The sequence below is a fragment of the Thermobia domestica genome, chromosome 7 (genome assembly GCF_964235325.1).
Source record: "Thermobia domestica chromosome 7, izTheDome1.hap1.1, whole genome shotgun sequence".
Taxonomy (NCBI): domain Eukaryota; kingdom Metazoa; phylum Arthropoda; class Insecta; order Zygentoma; family Lepismatidae; genus Thermobia; species Thermobia domestica.
In genome coordinates this window covers 253,528,013-253,547,504 of record NC_137460.1, presented here as the reverse complement: position 1 = coordinate 253,547,504, position 19,492 = coordinate 253,528,013, and the positions used below count along the sequence as shown (strand labels likewise).

The window sequence follows — 19,492 nt, the reverse complement described above, 5'->3', positions numbered from 1 at the left end:
CTCGTTAACGTTTTAAGATATGGACTAATTCATAGGAGTAAGTTGCCTTTACACGTTAAGATGTTTAAGTATTGACTGTGTTAAGGAACTAAATTTACATAATCATTGGAGTTGTCTATAGTAAAGAAGAGAACTCAAAAGTTTGCTTACATTCAAGAGTTATCATGCAGAGTAATGGATATGCGGAGGTACTAACATCATAATATTATGTCACAGTTGCGTGATCCTAATACAGTAAATAGCAAGACAATTGGTTACCCATATTTTAAGTACCGTACGTACTTCAAAATCTAAGTAAATATTTGTTGAATCAGTATAAATGATTTTTTTTTTCATAATTCGATAGCTTACTTATTGATTTACTTCGTCATTTTAACTTTGCCTTTCGTTATGTTTACTCATTGCTAGAGCTATCATGAGGAAAGAAATATCTCACTTGACTACGCAACATTAAATTACATTAAGTTACTTGTAATTAATTTATAACGTTTTGTAATAATGATTTAATCTAGTACTTATTAACCTAATATATATATATTAGATATTGGATAGATATATATTGGATTGTTTCTTAACTCTGCCAAATGTGAAGTGAGTTTTCTGAGCGCCAGAGTTAATGAAGTCCGTGACCTTTATGAAAGGTTTAACGAAGTAGTACCTGGTATGAAAAAAAATATAATCTTTAGTTTTACGTCCCACGGTTATGCCGGTTAGGCTAAAGGAGACGGTGATGATGACAAATGAATGAAATGGTGGAATGAAGAAAGTGGGAGAACCCCGAGAAAACCCTCGAACACGGTGTTTGTCCACCACAAAGTCCACACGGCGCGAGCTGGGATCGAACCAGGGACCCGAAGCACCGGAGGTGAACGCTCTACCACTGAGCCACTAGTTTTATTGTTCATGTGCTTGTCTTTATACAAAAAGTGTACAAGAACCAGACTGACTCCTAGGAATACAATATAATACAATACAATACAATATGTCTTACATACAAGAAAAGGAAATTGTAAAGTATAACAATAATCGCGAAAAATAAAAAAAAAATTAAATAAAAACGAAAAGATAAACCTACATAATGAGTTGTAGCGTTTTTTTTTAAGAGAAGGAAGGAGATTACTGCAACACCACTTCTAAAAACCTACTAAAATACTGCCTGTCCAACTCGGGGGAAAAGAGCTTTCGGCGAGTGTGTTTTAAAAATCCAAGTAGGTGCGAGCATCCAGCAAAGGTACATGGCGATGGATATACACAATTGTACACGCCAGTAGAAAAAGCACAGCGTGGTGTTTGGTCTGTGGAAAATAACGAAAATCCGGAAACAAAACATAGGATACTGTGAACTGGTGTGGAGGTCGACGACAAATTCGTCCTAAGAAGGACGTGAGACAGTTCCAGATAGCTGGAGCACCCACACACTGATCGAACCGGTGGGATAGTGTATCTTCTTTGGCGCATCGAGAACACAGTGGGCAGGAACACGTTTCAGCTCAAATAAACGAGCGCGCGTAGGCACCAACTGATGCACCACTTGAAACCATTCAACCTGTAGGTATGAAGGTAATACCGGGGCAGAGATATTAGCCCATACCTGTGACCACGTAGTCTGAGGATATCGGTGAGGAATTCGGAGAATAATCTGATCGTTAGGCAACGAGAGAAGGAAGTTATACAAAATGCGAGAATTGTATCCCGTAGGGCAGAGAACCACACCACTGTATGTCCAATAACGTATTAGTGAAGTAATGTACGCCGGACAACAATCAGCAAAGTTAATAAACGGGGGGCTCACAGGTAATTCAAAACTAGGCCAAAAACATCGTATCCATTGCTGTGTGAAGGATTCGTTAATAGCAACAGCAGCATAGAAATCGAGCATAAACAGAGTTTGACATTTCAATCTGAGATGTACTAGACCCAGCCCTCCCTGTGAACGGGGAAGATAGAGTCCTGCACGTGGGATACGAAAATAGAAGCCACGCCATATATTCCATAGGAATAAGGAGTCAAACCGCTTAGCGAACAATTCCGGTAAGGGGAAAATTCGAGCCCGATACCACAGCTTAGGTGCAATGTAAATATTGATAAAGTGAATACGATAAAATAAATGAAGGCGACGGAAACGCTGAGAAAACAAAAGCTGGCGAATTTGTAACAACAACGGGGACCAAATCTCCTCGAAAAGAGGAGTAGGTTGTGACGTAAACGGGATACCTAAGATCTTCAAGGAAGTGACGTGGGGTACACACGGCACCCCAGGCTCGTTAGCAGGTAAATGAAAACCATTGAACTATAATAGGTTAGTTTTCTGTACATTATACTGTAATCCGGAACAAAGTGCAAAACGTTGCAACACTGCAAAAACCCGCGCCATACGAACAGGATCCACGCCGGTGATGGTGACGTCATCCGCATACCCGAATATATTTTGACTCAAGAAACGGGAGGGTCCAGGGGGGTGCAGGGTGGCCAACTGTCGAAGTAAAGGATCTAATGCGAGTGCAAAAAGTATCGTTGACAAAGAACATCCTTGCCTTAATCCACGTTTCAGCGGAATAAGAGGGGACAGGTGTCCGTTAATCTGTATACGGAAATTGGCCGTGGTGTATAAATTGTTAATGACTGTGCGGAAGGCTAAAGGAAACCTCCAGGCTTCCAGCACCTGCAACAAAAAACTGTGATCTAAACTGTCGTACGCTTTTTCTAAATCTACAGCTAATGCACCCGCAGGCACCTGCCGAAAATGAAAATAAGCAAAAATATCGCGCAAAAAGCGAAGAGTATAGGAAAGGTTATGCGTAGCATGGAGTGCTGCCTGATAAGGACTAATGTAGTGACGGATGATTGGTCGAAGTCGGGCTGTAAGCACTTTAGTGAACAACTTAAGATCTACGGGCAATAAAGAAATAGGTCGATAGTCCTGAACATAATGCGCTGCGCGGGATTTCGGAATGAGAACTAAGATAGCGGTATTACGACCCACTGCTTCGCCTCGTAACCAAGCATTGAATAAAGCGGTAAGAGAGGGACTGAGGTGAGACCAATACTGTTTATAAAACTGGATATTTAATCCGTCTTCTCCGGGGGCACTACGGCCCTTTGCCCGCCTGAGGACTGCGAAAATTTCTTCCGCACTAATGGGATTGATCAATGTCTGACACTCGTCATCCGTGAGATGGTGAGATAACGTGGACAAAAACTCCGGGGCATATGAGTAGTCTATGGGACGCGCACGTGCAAAGTCTGTATAGTAGCGCGTGAATTCTTGTAAAATATGTGAACAATTAATAGTAGTAGTGCCATCTCCCAGAATGAGAGAATGAATGGCGGTGGAACGCCGTTGTCGCAAAATCCAATCAACATGATAAATAGTTATAGTCTCCTCCGGAAAGCGATGATAAAAGTCTTCCGACAAATACGCACTAATCGACGTGTGGGAGTAAAAAGTTTTCAATCGGTGTTTGATACCGTTAATACAAGCCAGGTTCTCCAGCGAAGGCGGAGCATTCCAAAAGTCACAGAGAGCTTGATATAAAAATTCATGTAAATGGTGGTCGTCTTCCCTCGCGACCCGCCCTTGCCATTGAAAAAAACTGCGTAATTTAGGTTTACAATATAAATTCCACCAGGAAATAACAGAGGGGTAGTACCGCTGCATGCTGCACCAATAAGGTAAGCGACGCGAGAATTCCTCTACAACCTGCGGGCGAGACATGATGTCATTATTAATCTTCCAATAGGAAGGGCCCCGGGCCGCTGGTAGCAAGAAAGGCATTTTAAAGGCTACTTCAATCGCTGCATGATCGGACAGCGCCACAGGAATTGTATTTTGTTGTATCACCGCAGTGCATAAACTCTCTGAAATGTAAGCTCGGTCGATTCTACTCTTCGTCGTAGTAGTGCAGTGGGTGAATACATACTTAGAGTTTGACACAACTAAAGCGTCTTTTAACTTTAGGACACGAATAAGCTCTGACAAAGTAGGACAAGGCGTGGTAGGCGTCAGAGAATCTCGGGGATCAACAATTGCATTGAAATCTCCGGCAATTATACAATAAGGAATTCCCGGAGGAAGTAAAGAAGGAATGGTAGTTGCATAAAACTCATTCCTCTCTTTTGCACGTGTAAAGCCAGAATGACCATATAATGCTATAAAACAAATGTTCTGAATATAACAACGTATAGCCCTTCCTTCAGGGGCTAACACAACACGATCATAACTCAGACCCTTTCGCACCAAAATCGCAACCCCAGTCTCTTGGTCGCGGTTAATAATAACTTGATAATTGGTAAGAAAATCCAAAGATGTAAGCAGAGAACTTATTTCTTGTAGAAAACAAACGTCTGGTCGGCGGCTTTCGATGAACTGTTTTAAAAGGGCCTTATTATGATCGGAACTGATTCTATGAATATTGAGTGATATTAACTTAAATGAATTTACTGTTAACATTAGAAAATCACTCAAAAAGAAAACTATAACAAAAAGAAAAAAACTTACAAAGGTGAAAGGGATTCTTTCCCATGAACACTAGTAAAGTGACGCATTTTGAGACGAATAGAAAACAAACCGAGTGAACTTTCCTGTACGAACACAAACACTAACACTGCCAAATACATCATAACATCCAATGTGGACGAAGCCCTGGAAAGCAGGTGTGAAGGTCAATAGCGAAGAGTAAACACACCACGCCTCAGGGCAATTCTGAATCAGATATTGCCCGATGTTGTGATCGTAATTCGCGTGGCTCAGCTTGGTCTATCCCTCGTGTAACATCAAGGGCACACTGTTCTTTCTTTCGTGTAGACGTTCGAGTAACTTTCCTTCTTTTTTGTTGTGAAGAAAAATCAGCTTGCACAGAAGTAACAGTATGTTCAGCTGAAGACGGGACATTATTGTCTTGCACTTCAGACGAAGAACCAGACGGAACTGTTAACACTTCCTGCTCCGACGGACGAGTCGAGTCAAGTTCCATGACATCCACAGGCGTATTCTGTAAAGGCGGGGGTCGCAGTTTCACTTCAGAATCTTCCATAACTAGGGCATTATTTGTTAGAGATGAATTCACTTTGGGTGTTCGTACTAACACTGGAAACTCGTTGGTATCAGTCAGTGAAGGCAAGCCTGAGGAACTCTGATCAGGGGCCCGGGGGGCAGTGACAGAGAGCGAAGGCGAGCCAGAAGAGGGAAAAGAGCGATGCACTTTGCCAATCTCCGTCATGTGTAGAGACGTCTGTTCAGGGGCGGCCGTAGTTGGTTTTGCGTTCTTCAAAGGGCACGTGGCAATCGTGTGAAAATTACTCTGACATCTGAAACAAGTAATAGGCTGTCCTTCATAAGACACACTCACCTTACAACCGTGCACTATGATACGGGACGGTATATGCTTATGTATTTCCATATGAACAATACGTACGCCACTGTCTATGCCTGGGGGAAAAGGGGCACTCCATAGTTGTGGTTCCACTTTGCGCACTTTACCATAACTTTTGAAATGATCTTCTAAGAATGATAACGGTAATTCAAGAGGAAAGTCATATATACGCACCAACCGAATGGGGTCATCAGCGGGGACGATCCTTACTGTGCTTGTTTCCCCAGACACATGCGTGAATTCTACAGACGAAGGAGCTGTTGCTGCGAAATGTTCATAGGCTTGTAAATCTTTAAACTTAATATATATGCTATATGATTCCGCATGTAACTGGAGCGCACAAATGTTGTCGAAGATACGAGGAAACTTATTTTCCAACCACTGATATACTTGACTAGCATTAGGTTTGACATTTCTATATCTTCGGTCAAATATTAATTGAAATTGTAAGTCCTTCTTATATTCCATACTACCACAAGCTATTTAAACTGCAAAACACTGTACACACAGGGTGAGATTCACCGAGCACACTCAAGCACAAAACTTGTGGAAGAAGCACAAGTCTTTTCAACTAACGTATGAGTAGCGATATCAAGCACTCCAATGGGACCAACACTACTCACGATGTGAACAGCTCGAGACAACGAGCTCAACTGGAGCCACCGCGTCCCCAGGCACCTGGTATCAAACTCTTATCACCTACCAATACTGAACTTTTACGCGCTGTCATCTCTACCGAATGAAGGAACAAACTTTTATTGGACAAGATATTAAAATTAAAATTCTTCTTTTCTCAATTATCAAACTTTGTGGTGGACAAACACCATGTGCGTGGGTTTTCTCGGGGTTCTCCCGTTTCCTACCACTTTCTTCATTCCACCATTTCATTCATTACTCATCATTACCTTCTCCTTTAGCCTAACCGGCATAATCGTGGGACGTAAAACTCAAAGATTTCATTTCATTTTTTTTCAATTATGAAAACTTTCTGCACACTCCGCTTATTATTTACTACGAGCTTCGCTCTCACTTCGAAGATTACTATATTTCCTCCGTTAAGCTCCTCTTCTTGACAGGATAATACATTACGGTACATGACAAATTCGACCACACTCTTAGAACAGGACTAGAATCCATTCTAAACTGTTCTTTGAAAGATAGTTAATGGTTGAGAATGGAGGCCTTGGGATTCGTCGAGTCATGGATATCGCCATACCTTCTTTCCTCGTATCATTCTATGGCTCACGAGAACTAATCTCTTCTTCAACAGGAGGTTGACTTAGAATCGATTCGAGATGTACAAGAATGCATCGATAAATGGACTAGTCTGGTTGGAATGGATCCCTCACCTAACGACAAAAGACATGTCCAGTCTGTTTGTGATGAACCTATAGTCAAGCTTCGTTTATCTTCACTCCTATCATCAACTAGTAACCCAGATGACAAATCCAGGTTGTTAGCTTCTCTTCCTCCAAAAACGGAGCATTGCTTCAAGCCCTACCTTCCCACACACTCGGCTTACACATTTCTAATGAGAGCTTTCGTATTGCTACAGCTCTGCGCTTAGGTGCTAATATTTGTGAGTCTCACATACTGTCCTACTTGCAACGCATATGTTGATAATAAATGATTACATGGTGCTTCATATAAAAAAATTGCGGGAAGACAATCTCGACATCATATTGCGAACGACATTATTTTTAGAGCCCTCGTATCAGCAGGAGTTCCTTCAATAAAAGAACCAAATAGTTGTTGCCGCTCTGATGGTAAAATGCCTGATGGCATGACCTTGGTATCATGGAAAAATGTTAAAGCACTAGTATGGGATTTCACTTGTTCCAATATTTGCTCCTTCCAACTTACCCCATTCTCCAATTCAGGCAGGTCTCATCGCCGCTCACAGAGAATCACACAAAATACTAAAATACTCAAACCTATTGGACAAATATTGGTTTGTAACAGTAGCAATAGAAACCAGTTGGTCTTGGGGTCACGAAGGATCTAATTTCATTAATGAATTTGGTAATCGAATAGCAATCAAAACCGGTGATCCCCGAGCTACTGTATTCCTTTTCCAACGTATCAGCGTCACCATACAGCGCGGGAATGTGTAATCGATCTTAGGCACATTACCTTCTGGTAAAGAACTAAACGGGATTTTTCTTCTATGACCCACAATAAGACGGAAGTAGAGACATCCTAGGAGGCTGACAACCACTTTGACGATGCTTATGAAGAATGTTTTGAATCCAATTTGGATAAATATAAATTCTTGGAAGTGATTGCTAATACCGGTAACTTTGGAGTGGTAGCAACATTATCTACAGATTTTACTTTGTTGCTCAAAATTGTTAAAGACCCGAAAGATGTTGGTGTCAAGCTGTCCGATGTTTACTTTGCAACAAATATTATGGTTACAGATAATCTATGTGTTCTTAGATGTACTGATAATTGACAAATATTAAATTATCTTAAAATAATTACACTTTCGAAACTTGTATCCATTTGTAAAATAAACTACATATATATATACAGAGAGAGAGTTGCGGCTCGTGGAATAAAAGGTAGGATGGGCCAAACTTCGAAAACAAATACTTGATGGTTACTACTACTACTACTACTACTACTAATACTAGTACTACCACTACTAATTTGTTAGTATTGTTATTGTTTGGTTATTAAGTAAATTGCTTAAAAACTCGAAATTGAAGTCAGAAAAACTTATCATACTAACACATTAAGTATAATCATAGGACAACAGCGTAACTTAAAATATTTTCTGTAATAAATGGTACTGACCTAATTATCTGTACGTATACTCTGCTCTTCTATGCTTAAGCCTGAAGAATTTCTCAATCACTTTTGTGTTAAATTCCCAGTAGCGTACACAGAGAATTTATTTTTTTAGGGGGGGAGTCCAAACTCAATATGAGGGTCCTTTAATATTAAATTCCTAAAATTATTCCTAAAATTAGGCTAAATTTACACAAAAGTCAAAATTTCGGGTGTCCAGATCCCCAGGACCTAGCCCCTCCGTACGTCCCTGTATTCCTTTATGGTGGTAATATAGTCTTCGTGTGTAGAGAACATTGTCAGTACATTCAGTCTGTCTTGGCTTATCAAATTCCTTAGACAAATCTTTGCCCTTTTTAATGTACTGAAACAACGGTTTGATTCCGCTGTAATTACAGGCGTTGCCAACACTATGTCCACCAGTTTTGGACACCTTAGAATATTAGTTAGTTAGAATATTAGAATTAAGTTATTGTCACGCAGAAATAGTAATCAATCACTGGTGTTATTAATTGAGCAAAGAATATTATTGCAGTATGTGGCCGATAGTTCAGATTTGAGCTTTCCCTTGTTCAGCATCGAATAGGAACGGGATACAATGCTTAAGTCATTGTATGGGAAGAAATGTTTAAAAGTAGAAAAGTTCTGAGGATTCACCTATTGAAAACACGCGTATTACTTTCTATCAACACGCTTAGTTTATTCATTTCCGCACAACCACACGAAAACACGGGGGCAAAAGTATCATAAAAGACATTAACAAGTAAAGGGTCCAAATGGATTCACCGAGTTGCGGGATGAGACATAGTGCGTCTTATAAAGGATGTGAAAATATGTGTATGTGCAAAGTTATAGCGGCTGAGCACCATAAGAAACGGAGGGGGAGGGTTCAAAATTCCTGGGAGAAGGCCTATGCTATATTTTAGAAATACATCAAATAAAGTGTTGAGTCGTAAAAATAGTGAAAGATAGACAATGCAAACAGTAGTAGTTGCATATACTGGCAAAAGAAAAATGAACAGAGTATATCATGAACCTCCGCCGCCATCGTGAAATCCGCCATTTTGAAATCTGTGATATTTTTTGAAATTGAAAGGTAGTTATGTGATATATCAATTAGGACCAACATGTTCTCAAAAATTCAATTATGGACTTTGGTGATCGTTATCTGTAATTATTTGAAAGATTTAGGATCATCTTTACAGTTATTTACGAAAATTTAGGAGACTGATACTCGTATGTTGAAAGTTTGGATTATTACGAAAATATATTTGACTGCAGTAGTCCACTTTTCATTCAGATATCACATGCTACACTCGTTCCAAGTTACTTTTGCTTACGAAGGTGGACAAAGAAAGTTGAGTGAAAATATACCAAGTTGTGAAAAAAAAAATTGTAGTCTACATTAAGTACGTTATAATTGCATTCCAATCTATCAGATTTTATTGTGTTATGGTCTATATTAGTAAGCATGTGATTTAACGAAAGGTAGCTATATAAACTCCACATTGTTTTCAACCAAAAGCGAAAAACAAAGCGGAAACTGTTCTTCCAGACCGGAACAGTTCTCTTCGGTACTATATGAAGCAAATCGGAAGTAATGTCATAAATAATAATGCACTAATATACACCTTTTATATCAAATTTCACTGTTAGTTTTCTTGGCTTGTAGATAGGTTTAACTTAAATTTGTTTTCGTGATACTCCAGACTTTCATCATACTAGTATCAGGCTCCTAGATTTTCGTAAATAGGCCTAACTATAAAGTTGATCCTAAATCTTCCAAATAAGTATACATAATGATCACTAAAGTTCATAATTGACTTTTTGAGAACACGCTGGCCCTAATTGATATATCACATGACTACCTTTCAATTTCAAAAAATATCACAGATTTCAAAAAGGAGGATTTCAAGATGGCGACGGAGGTTCATGACCTACTCTATCTATTCTTCTTTTGCCAGTATGTGGAACTACTACTGTTTGTATTGTCTATCTTTCACTAGATTTACGTCTCAATACTTTATTTGATGTATTTCTATAACATAGCATAAGCCTTCCCCACCAAATTTGACCCCCTCCCCCTCCGTTTCTTATGGCGCTCAGCCGCTATAACTTTGCACATACACATATTTTCACATCCTCTATCAGACGTACTATGTCTCATCCCGCAACTCGATTCATCCATTTGGGCCCTTTAATTGAAAGAAGACACACACGTCTAAACTGAGGGGTGGACACGCGCTTGTTTTTGGAGCCCTTGGTAAGACAAGAGAGCAAGGTCAAAGGACAAAACAACTGAAAGTGCGGAATCAACAACCTCTACAGACAAAGCGATTTTTGGCAACAAGCAAGCTTTAAACCTTTTCATTCGGAAGAGGTCGGGTGCAATCGTGTGATGAGGACCTACGATTCTTGGCCCATGACACCTACACTCAAGCTGAGTTTTCACGTTGTTCCCTACACGAGTCAATGCAAGACGATACTAAGTCCACACTGAAACAGCTCAGGCCCTTTATTCCTTTATTTTGTTCTGACCGCATAAATAGCGTGCCCATAACCGTAAGGCGCGCTATACACTATAGGATAGATCCTAAAAAATCTCTTACGATTTGTCCTAGAGTCAAAATCTCAACGTGTATGGCATCAGATCTCATGTCATTTCCTGTGTTCTGAACGATCCTATGAGATTTCTCTTGTTTAGAGCACGCTCTATTTCGGAAAGAAAATTTGTAAGATTTCGATTTAAGCGACATCAGGTGAGAGAAAGTGAAAACAAAACAAGTGAAAACACAACTAAGGAGGTATCATCTGATCGTACAGGTTAACTTTAGGTGTACCACTCGAAATAATTGTTGAAAAATTATAATTTATCACTGTTTCCTAAATGATTTACGTTAACCGACATGAAAATTATTCACATAGCATAAATAAAATCCCTCAAGAGAACCATCACAAGCAATTGATGATAAACTACAATTCTTTTACGATTTGCGTACAAATACGGGGTCCGGATATATAGCATAAAAACTATAGTGCAAAAAAAGCAAACCAAGTTGTGCTAGGTGGCCTCTGGAAACTACGAATGCTATCTAACAATCAGGGCAGGGCGAAGCCGGGGCCCGAGCGTCAGTCAGGGGGTGCGAGCGAAGGAGGCAGGCGCGTCAGTTAATGTAGTGAAAACGAGTGGGTTTCGGCAATGATACGAGTTTGAATAGCAATTGTCATGGTATCGTGGTGGTAGCGCTCCATTTGTAAACATAAACTATAGCTTCTGTAAACTATACAGAAATAAAACGGCGATGGAAAATAGTATCACCGGTCATCTTTCATATGCATTAACTTAGGTAACTGTTTTGCAGAAGGGGTCCAAAACTAGGCAAAACATACAAAATTTACAGGAGAAATGGAAGATACAAGTACTTAGACCTAACCAAATCTAACCTAATGAAATTAACTAACTTAAACTAACTTAATATTAATAGAAGTATGCGAAATTCTGTCACTTTTTGAAAATTAGCTGGAACCATATACTAATATAATCTAACGCAACATAACCGTAACTAACCTGAACCAGCCTAAACTAAACTAATGTAAATAGAAACTACCGAATTTGCAACATTTCTTAGAAAAAAGAGCTGGACCCTTTCTGCTAAACATTGTCTCTCACCTATTTTATCCGTCGTTAAAACATTTATAATAATTTTACACTAATAACCCTACAATTGTAAACATAAAATACAGCTGTATTACTTTGTATTTAATTCTGTTGTTTGCAGAAATTTGATCCTTATAAATATATCTTTCCATGCAAATTATTAAATTTTATTTGTAAATTTTGTAACAAGTGGTACACCAAAAGTATTCCAGCACCCTTCTTACATTTATGTTCTTTTTTAGATGTATCCAATTTAACAATATAACGCCTGTTATTAATATCAGTGGGATGTGCAGTATGGTTAGCATAGTAATTCTTCAATTTTGTACTTTTATTAAATAGAACTATTTCACGATGTTGATAAACGTCATTCGGTCAGACAGGAAAACTCTTCACGTGTATGGCACAAGAAGGGTAGGATTTCGTACAAGATATGTCATAACATTTTTCCGAAGATAAATCCTAAGATATTTCCTAGGATTGATCTCGTGGTGTATAGCGCGCCTAAGTAGTATGGAAAAACTTGAAGGAGTCAGAACTACTGTTTTGGTTCAAATGGTAGCAATAATACTAGCAGGATAACTTAAGATACATACATTTTTCTATGGTAATACAAAAACGATGGAAGGGCCGGATCCATCCGACCCCTTATGGTGGTCCGCCTCTCTCTCTCTCTCTCTCTCTCTCTATATATATATATATATATATATATATATATATATATATATACGAGTGTAAGTCAAAAAATATCCTCCTAATTCTTATTTTGACTCTACTAAACGCTGTCCTCGTTAGTTTTATTGTTATGCTGTTATGACCATGCTATGAAAGTTTGGTCCTAATTCCTCCATTTGTTTTCCTTTTGTTGCAGATAGATCATGGCCTCTCCATTAGAAGATCGCACCAAAGAGGAACAACGAGCAGTGATCCGGTTTTTCTGGACAGAAGGTGCATCAGGGGCCGCAATCCATCAAAAACTTCCGGTACAATACGGGAACAGTGTCTTGGCGCAACGGACTGTCTACGAATGATTTGAAAAATTCAAAAATGGTCGCACAGGTGTTACGCACGAGAAAGAAGTTGGACGACCATCTACGGCCACACGTGGTGGCAAAATTTAGCGTGCAGCTGACATGGTTGGCATGGTTCTATTAGACACACGAATGACTATTGATTATTGTGCGGGAAGTCTTTGATGAATTGAGGCCCCTGATATATCTTCCGATCACAAAACCTGGATCAGTGCTCGTTTTTCCTCTTTGGTATAAACTTTTAATGGAGGGACGATGGTCTATCTGTAATGAAAGGAATACGAATGGAGAAATTAATATTAAATTTAATATAACGAGCAAAGAAGAGTTATGTACAAATTGCAGATAATTTTTTACTTTTAATATATATATATATATATATATATATATATATATATATATATATATATATATATATATATATATATATATATATATATACATGTGTGTGTGTGTGTATATATATATATATAGTTGTTTTGTGTTCTTGCTTGTGAATTATATGTAAAAAGTCATTCCTAAAGTATATTTCATTCGTATATTAACTCTCGGAACACTACGATTCACTCAAAATGGCATTGAATATATATACTTTATAGAAGTTTCAACAGTATTGCCCTTTTGCTGTTAGTACATCAAATCTTAGTTTATGAGTTGCAACGGGTCAGGGCTAACATCATTTCACAGATGAAATTTGAAGCTAGTAGATATGTCTAAAGTTTAGGAATTCTTATAACCACACATAACATATTGGACAATGAAGATAAGTTTGAAAGTTACAATTTTAGTTTTGTTGATTAAAAACATCAAAGCTACGGAAGTCCGTTAAAAATCTATGTTATTTATGGCGATTGATCCGTCGCTTTCGTTCTAAAAATGTCGATGTCTAAGATACTCTTCACTGTGGGCGACCAAGTGCTGCAAAACTGGTTGATATTCTGGCAAAAGTTGAGCAGGACCATCATGCAAGTAGTCATACTTTTCCAGTGGTTAAGATAAATAATCACGATCACGATTGTGTTAAAGTCTAAGTTAAGCACATCGCATGGGGGTGAGAAGGAGATAAAAATGAAATATCTTAAATATCTAAACAACAATAATGTCGAAGGATGCTAAGGTGTGAAGTGACTTCCCAATGACCCCAAGTCAAATTTAGGCAGGAAGGAGCATGTCAGCTAGATTGGGAATTTGCAAGGGCAAAGCAAAAAATGTTGCTCGTATCTATACTCACACACATATTATATGCAGGGTGTTTTAAAACAACACCGACAACTCTTGGGAAGTGGTTCCTGAACACAAAGATAAAACAAAACGTATAGAGAACTTGGATGCACAAATGCTTCCTTTCGGAGTTATAGGCTGCCGAAAACATGAAAAATGAACTTCAAGTGTCAATAGATCCAAAATTATGGGACCTACTAGTCGACTCAAGACTTCAGTTAAGAACAAGTACGAGTTGAGTTGAGTTGAGTTGATATCAAGTTTAACGTCTCGTTCAGCAGCGAGGGTATATGACACGTGGACTTACTGATAAACGTGGAATCCGAACCACATGAGCTCCCGCCGGAAGTCGAACCAGGGTCGGCAACGCCAAAGGCGCGTACGCTAACCGCTTAGCCACGAAGGAGCCCTAGGAACTAGTATGTGCCCTATCTAAATATTCATGTTTAAGAATCCTGCGGTATTTTCGCAACAATTTTTATAGTGATAGTTGTTGAGTACTACAAATTATATGCCCGTAGCCATACCCTCTATAAAAATTACTGAATCATGTTGTTTTGGATAGCGCACAATTAGTTCCTAAGTGAAGTTTTGACCCGACTACGGTAGGTCTCATAGTTTTGGACCTATGGGCATTTTAATTTGATTACTACGAAAAGATGCATTTGTGCACGCAGATTGGTGTATATTTTTGTCTTATCTTGGGGTCAGGAATCATCTCCCAAATGTTGTCGGTGTTGTTTTGTATGCAATATATATTGCATTATTGCATTATTGGATACGTACTTGAAAATAAACAACATTGTTCATATAAGGATAGGAAAAATTATGGTATTATTCCGAGACAAATTTATTGCGAAATGCTGCTTGGCAATAGTTCATCTAGTTCTTTATAAATATTAAGGATATACTTTGTTGCTAATTAATGAAATACGATGTGAAGAAACAGGAAACATAAACATTTAAGGAAGAGATGTGTCAGTTTTGTTCCCTAGAACATCCTATCTGTAAGTAGGTATAAATGACGCACTTGCTGAGCTTTCGTTGTGAGCAAGTGATTTTGCATTGAGGTTAATATCTGAACATTTCAAACCCGTTATATTTATTTTTAGGAGACCAAATTGTAAAAGTGCAATGATTCGAATTTTTTTTAAATTTTCGCTTTCTCAGTAAAATGTGAAATAATATTTCAATATGTTTATTTCACATAAACTTCTGATATAGACTAAGACAACGTCCGAGGAATACACGTGGTGATGGCTCAGTGGTAGAGTTTTCTCTTCTGTGTATGGGTCCCTACCTTGATCCCCGCTCGCGAAAAGTGAGCTATATGGTGAAGAAATAACGTGTGCGTGAATTTTCTTAGGACTGTCTCACTTTCTGTAGTCCACCATTTCCTTGATTCTCATCATCTTTGTTCACTTTAATCTGCATGTTGTAACAGCGCAACATAAACGACTTTATTTCCGATTAAATATCTTTCAGTTTCAACCAGTTTAATTTTGAAATTTTGATGTACGTTATTTAAAGAACCCGAAGGGGTAAAAAAATATATCAACAAGTAATTGTTTCATTTCTTTCAGAATGGGACGTAAGATAACATTATTCATTGCACTGATAACAGTGCTTGTTGGAAGAAGTGTATGTGTCCTGCTAACTTCATATTTCCCTTTGTTTGCAGCTGCTAATTTACTAACCAGTGCTGGTAGTTTAACACTTTTTCAAGCCCCACTTGCAATAGGTAAGTAAATGTTACGTTGCCAGTGCTTAAAAAACTATACTGTTTTCAGCCATTTCAAATTTCTAGAACTTTTCTCTTATGACAATATCTGGCTGATTATTCTGTTTTCTTGCTACCATTCAGTGGCGAGCAGGGGCGGATCCAGGGGTCGATCGATAAACTTTCTTATTATATATATATAAAACCAATCCCGAAGTTTGGAGCCCTTAAAAGTAGTAGTATGAGAACCCACCGGCCTCCCAGAAGTCGGTCCTGGATCCGCCCCTGGTGGCGAGTGGTATAAGTGGCAAGGCAAGAATTCCAATACCGCCCTCATTTCTACAACAAGAATATTAGAACTAATTCAACTATAGGTTGGAGACGTGTTGAAGATTCAAGCTATTTTTTGTTGATAATAAACTGTAGTAGATAAACGTAATTGCTGGTAGTTAATAATTTTTAAACATAAATGACATACTGGGATCCATATATTACTTAGTAAATAATGTTTATTTCCTTTCCTGAAAATACGAATAAACGAGTTCAATACAATGAACATTAAAGCATAGAGACTCTGCACTCAATGTAATATTTCTGACATGGTAAATATCATTAGTGAAATGGCTTCAACTGCTCGCTGTCAGCCATGAATGAAATTATTTGTAATAGATAATAGAAATACTTTTCATGTTAGTGCAAAGTCTAATTTCCAGTAAAGAATATTAGACATTTAGAATCTGTTTATTTATGTACTCTAAATTATCTATCTATCTATATCTATCTATCTCTCTCTCTCCTTATATATATATATATATATATATATATATATATATATATAAAGAGAGAGAGAGAGAGAGAGAGAGAAAGAGAGGTTTTTTCAAACCAACACTGACAACATTTGGGAGGTGATTCCTGACACCAAGATAAGACAAGAAGTATGGATCAACCTGGGTCCAAAAATGCTTTCTTCCGGAGTTATGGGCTGCCGAAAACATTAAAAACAAGGATTTTTAAAGGTCAATAGCTAACAAACAATAGGACCTACCGTAGTCGGTTCAATACTTCACTTAGGAACTGATATGTGTCCTATTCAAATATCCATGTTTCAGAATCCTGCGGTACTCACGCAACAATTTTCATCGAGGTAGTTGGTGAGTACTTCAAATTATACGCCCGTAGCGAAACTCCCTCTATAAAAAATGTTGCGTTACTACCACAGGATTCTAAAATATGGATTTTTAGATAAGGCACATATTAGTTCTTACATGAAGTCTTGAACCGACTATGGTAGGTCTCATAGTTTCGAAGTTTTGGAACTTTAAAGTTCATTTTTTTCATGTTTTCTGCAGCCTATAACTCCGGGGGAAAGCATTTGTGCACCCAAGTTGCTCTATACATTTTGTGTTATCTTGGTGTCAGGAATCACCTCCCAGGCGTTGTCGGTGTTGTTTTGAAACACCCTATAGGTTGGACAATACATAGATTTTTGTTGTACTTCAAAAATGGCTCAAACAATTTTGTCGATATTTTATAAATCTTCCACTAAGAAGACTGCAATTGGCATAAATGATTTTTCATTTTAAAAAAGTCCGCAAGGAGTTATTTATTCTTGGGGTGAGTTCTTATCAGACGATTTTCTCAAAAACAGCTCAAGGAATTTTGTTCATATTTCATGAATTAATGGTCCATTAGCAAGACTACAATATGGTAAAACTAATTTTTGTTAACAAATTTACAAGGGGCACTGGAGGTAATTTTAAGGAACGATTTTCTCAAAAATGTTTCATGTAAATTTGTTCATATTTCATAAATGAATGTTAGTCTACCATACCTGCAACATGATATAAATCAATTTTCATTTTCTATAAAATAACATGGTATATTAGTTCGATATTAGGTTTTCCAAGAATACCTATTATAATTTTGATGATATTTCGTAAATAAATGTTTCAGTGATAACTATAGCATGATATGATTCGATTTAACAAGCGGGAGAGAGAAAGTCTATGGCGTTGGCTCGTACCCTTTATTTTATTGATATTGTTTTAGAACGAAAGAAAAGGGAGGGGACAGCATTATTATAATAAGATGTCCATATCTCTAAATGCGGTTACAGATATGAAATTTGTTGGAAAGTAAGAAAGAGTCGGTTGAACTGGTTCATTAATGTGTCAAAATTCTTGAAAATTCTATTTTTTCAAAAATTGAAACCTTGTATTTAAAACTTTTAATTCAAAAAATTGTAATATATGTTTTATTTTTTCGGTACTAGATTGTGATACAGACATATTCATTCTTTCGTGTAAAGAATAAAATAAAAAAATATTATTATTATTATTATTATTATTATTATTATTATTATTATTATTATTATTAATAATAATAATAATAATAATAATAATAATAATAATAATAATAATAATAATAATAATAATAACATGTTTTCTTTCCTTTTCTTTTTGGGAAATTGAGATACTAAAATGAATTCCGATGAAAATTTAAATTTATATCGCAGTTTACTACACAAAAACCAAACTCTAAAAACGACTCTGAGACGCTGATACATATCCCTTGCTTGCTTTTCACGACCCTTTTCCGAGGAGAGTGCACTCCGGGTTTGGGAGCAACTGTTCTAGTATGTTTACAAGTATTTGGTCTTTTACGGGGCTGTAAATGACTGCGCTCATTTGAGTTAGCTCGTTTTCATGTGAGTTTTATTATGAGCTAACTAGATTTTAAAACGAATATGAGCATGAATTAAGTTTAACTTGACATGTAGGTGTGTTTGAGCGGAAAACACGCTCATTTTCACGCTGCAAACCGGATATTGTCATTTTCACAGAAAAAAGTGTCCTTTTGTCTGGTGTCTAAGGAGAGACTTTAAATAGTACTTTGTCACTAAAGAAATTATGCAAGTTAGGGAGAGTAGAGCTAGAAATAGCTTGAGGCGATTGCAAGTGCATTTGTAGAGATATTTGTTTAGTTTGTGGAATTTATAATATTTTCTAATGTATCCCAAATTTTAACACGATAGTTACGTACGAACTAAATACTATATATATATATATATATATATATATATATATATATATATATATATACATTTGTATAATTGGTAGATTATTTTTCTTTTAAAGAAATCAACATAAATCTCTTAGTTTTATTGTAAACATCATACCGCTATCAAGAAATTCATCTCAGTATTTAAAAAAAGAAATATTTTTTTTTTCTGAATTTCTCCACCTAACAACAAAATGCGAGTAGTAGGGTCAGATGTTTAACATTTTTCTTTCTTTCCACTGCAAACTTGGAGTTTCCAGTGTCTTCTTGATTAAATTACATTATTTTGCAAGAAATAAATTCTACATTAGTCATGGTTTCGTTTTCACTTTCTCAAAGAAAGCGAATGTGAGGTCAACAGGTAACTACCTATCTTTAACTATTACCGTTCTGATGATAAATAACTTTACTTGTTTCTACCAGTGATAATTTCAGTGGACACCGTGGAAAGAACAAATGAAAATAAAATGAAATCTTTCAGTTTTACGTTCCACTGTTATGCCGGCCAGGCTAAAGGGGACGGTGATGAGAAATGAAAGTAATAGTGGAATGAAGTGGGAGATCAACGAGAAAACCCATTATCACCACAAAGTCCACACGGCGCTAGCTGGGATCTAACCGGGGACCCCAAGCACCG

The 19,492-nt window shown here is 37.4% G+C and overlaps 1 protein-coding gene across 2 annotated transcripts in view; it reads left to right on the top strand.

Moving 5' to 3' along the window:
- The window catches only part of LOC145690829 (carcinine transporter-like), a 112,813-nt gene that overhangs the window by 71,325 nt on the left and 21,996 nt on the right, over positions 1–19,492 (top strand). For both annotated transcript variants that reach the window (XM_081766153.1, XM_081766152.1), the window contains exon 5: positions 15,659–15,816. In XM_081766153.1, coding sequence (XP_081622279.1) covers positions 15,659–15,816 — 158 coding nt within the window. The remainder of the gene's footprint in view (positions 1–15,658; positions 15,817–19,492) is intronic.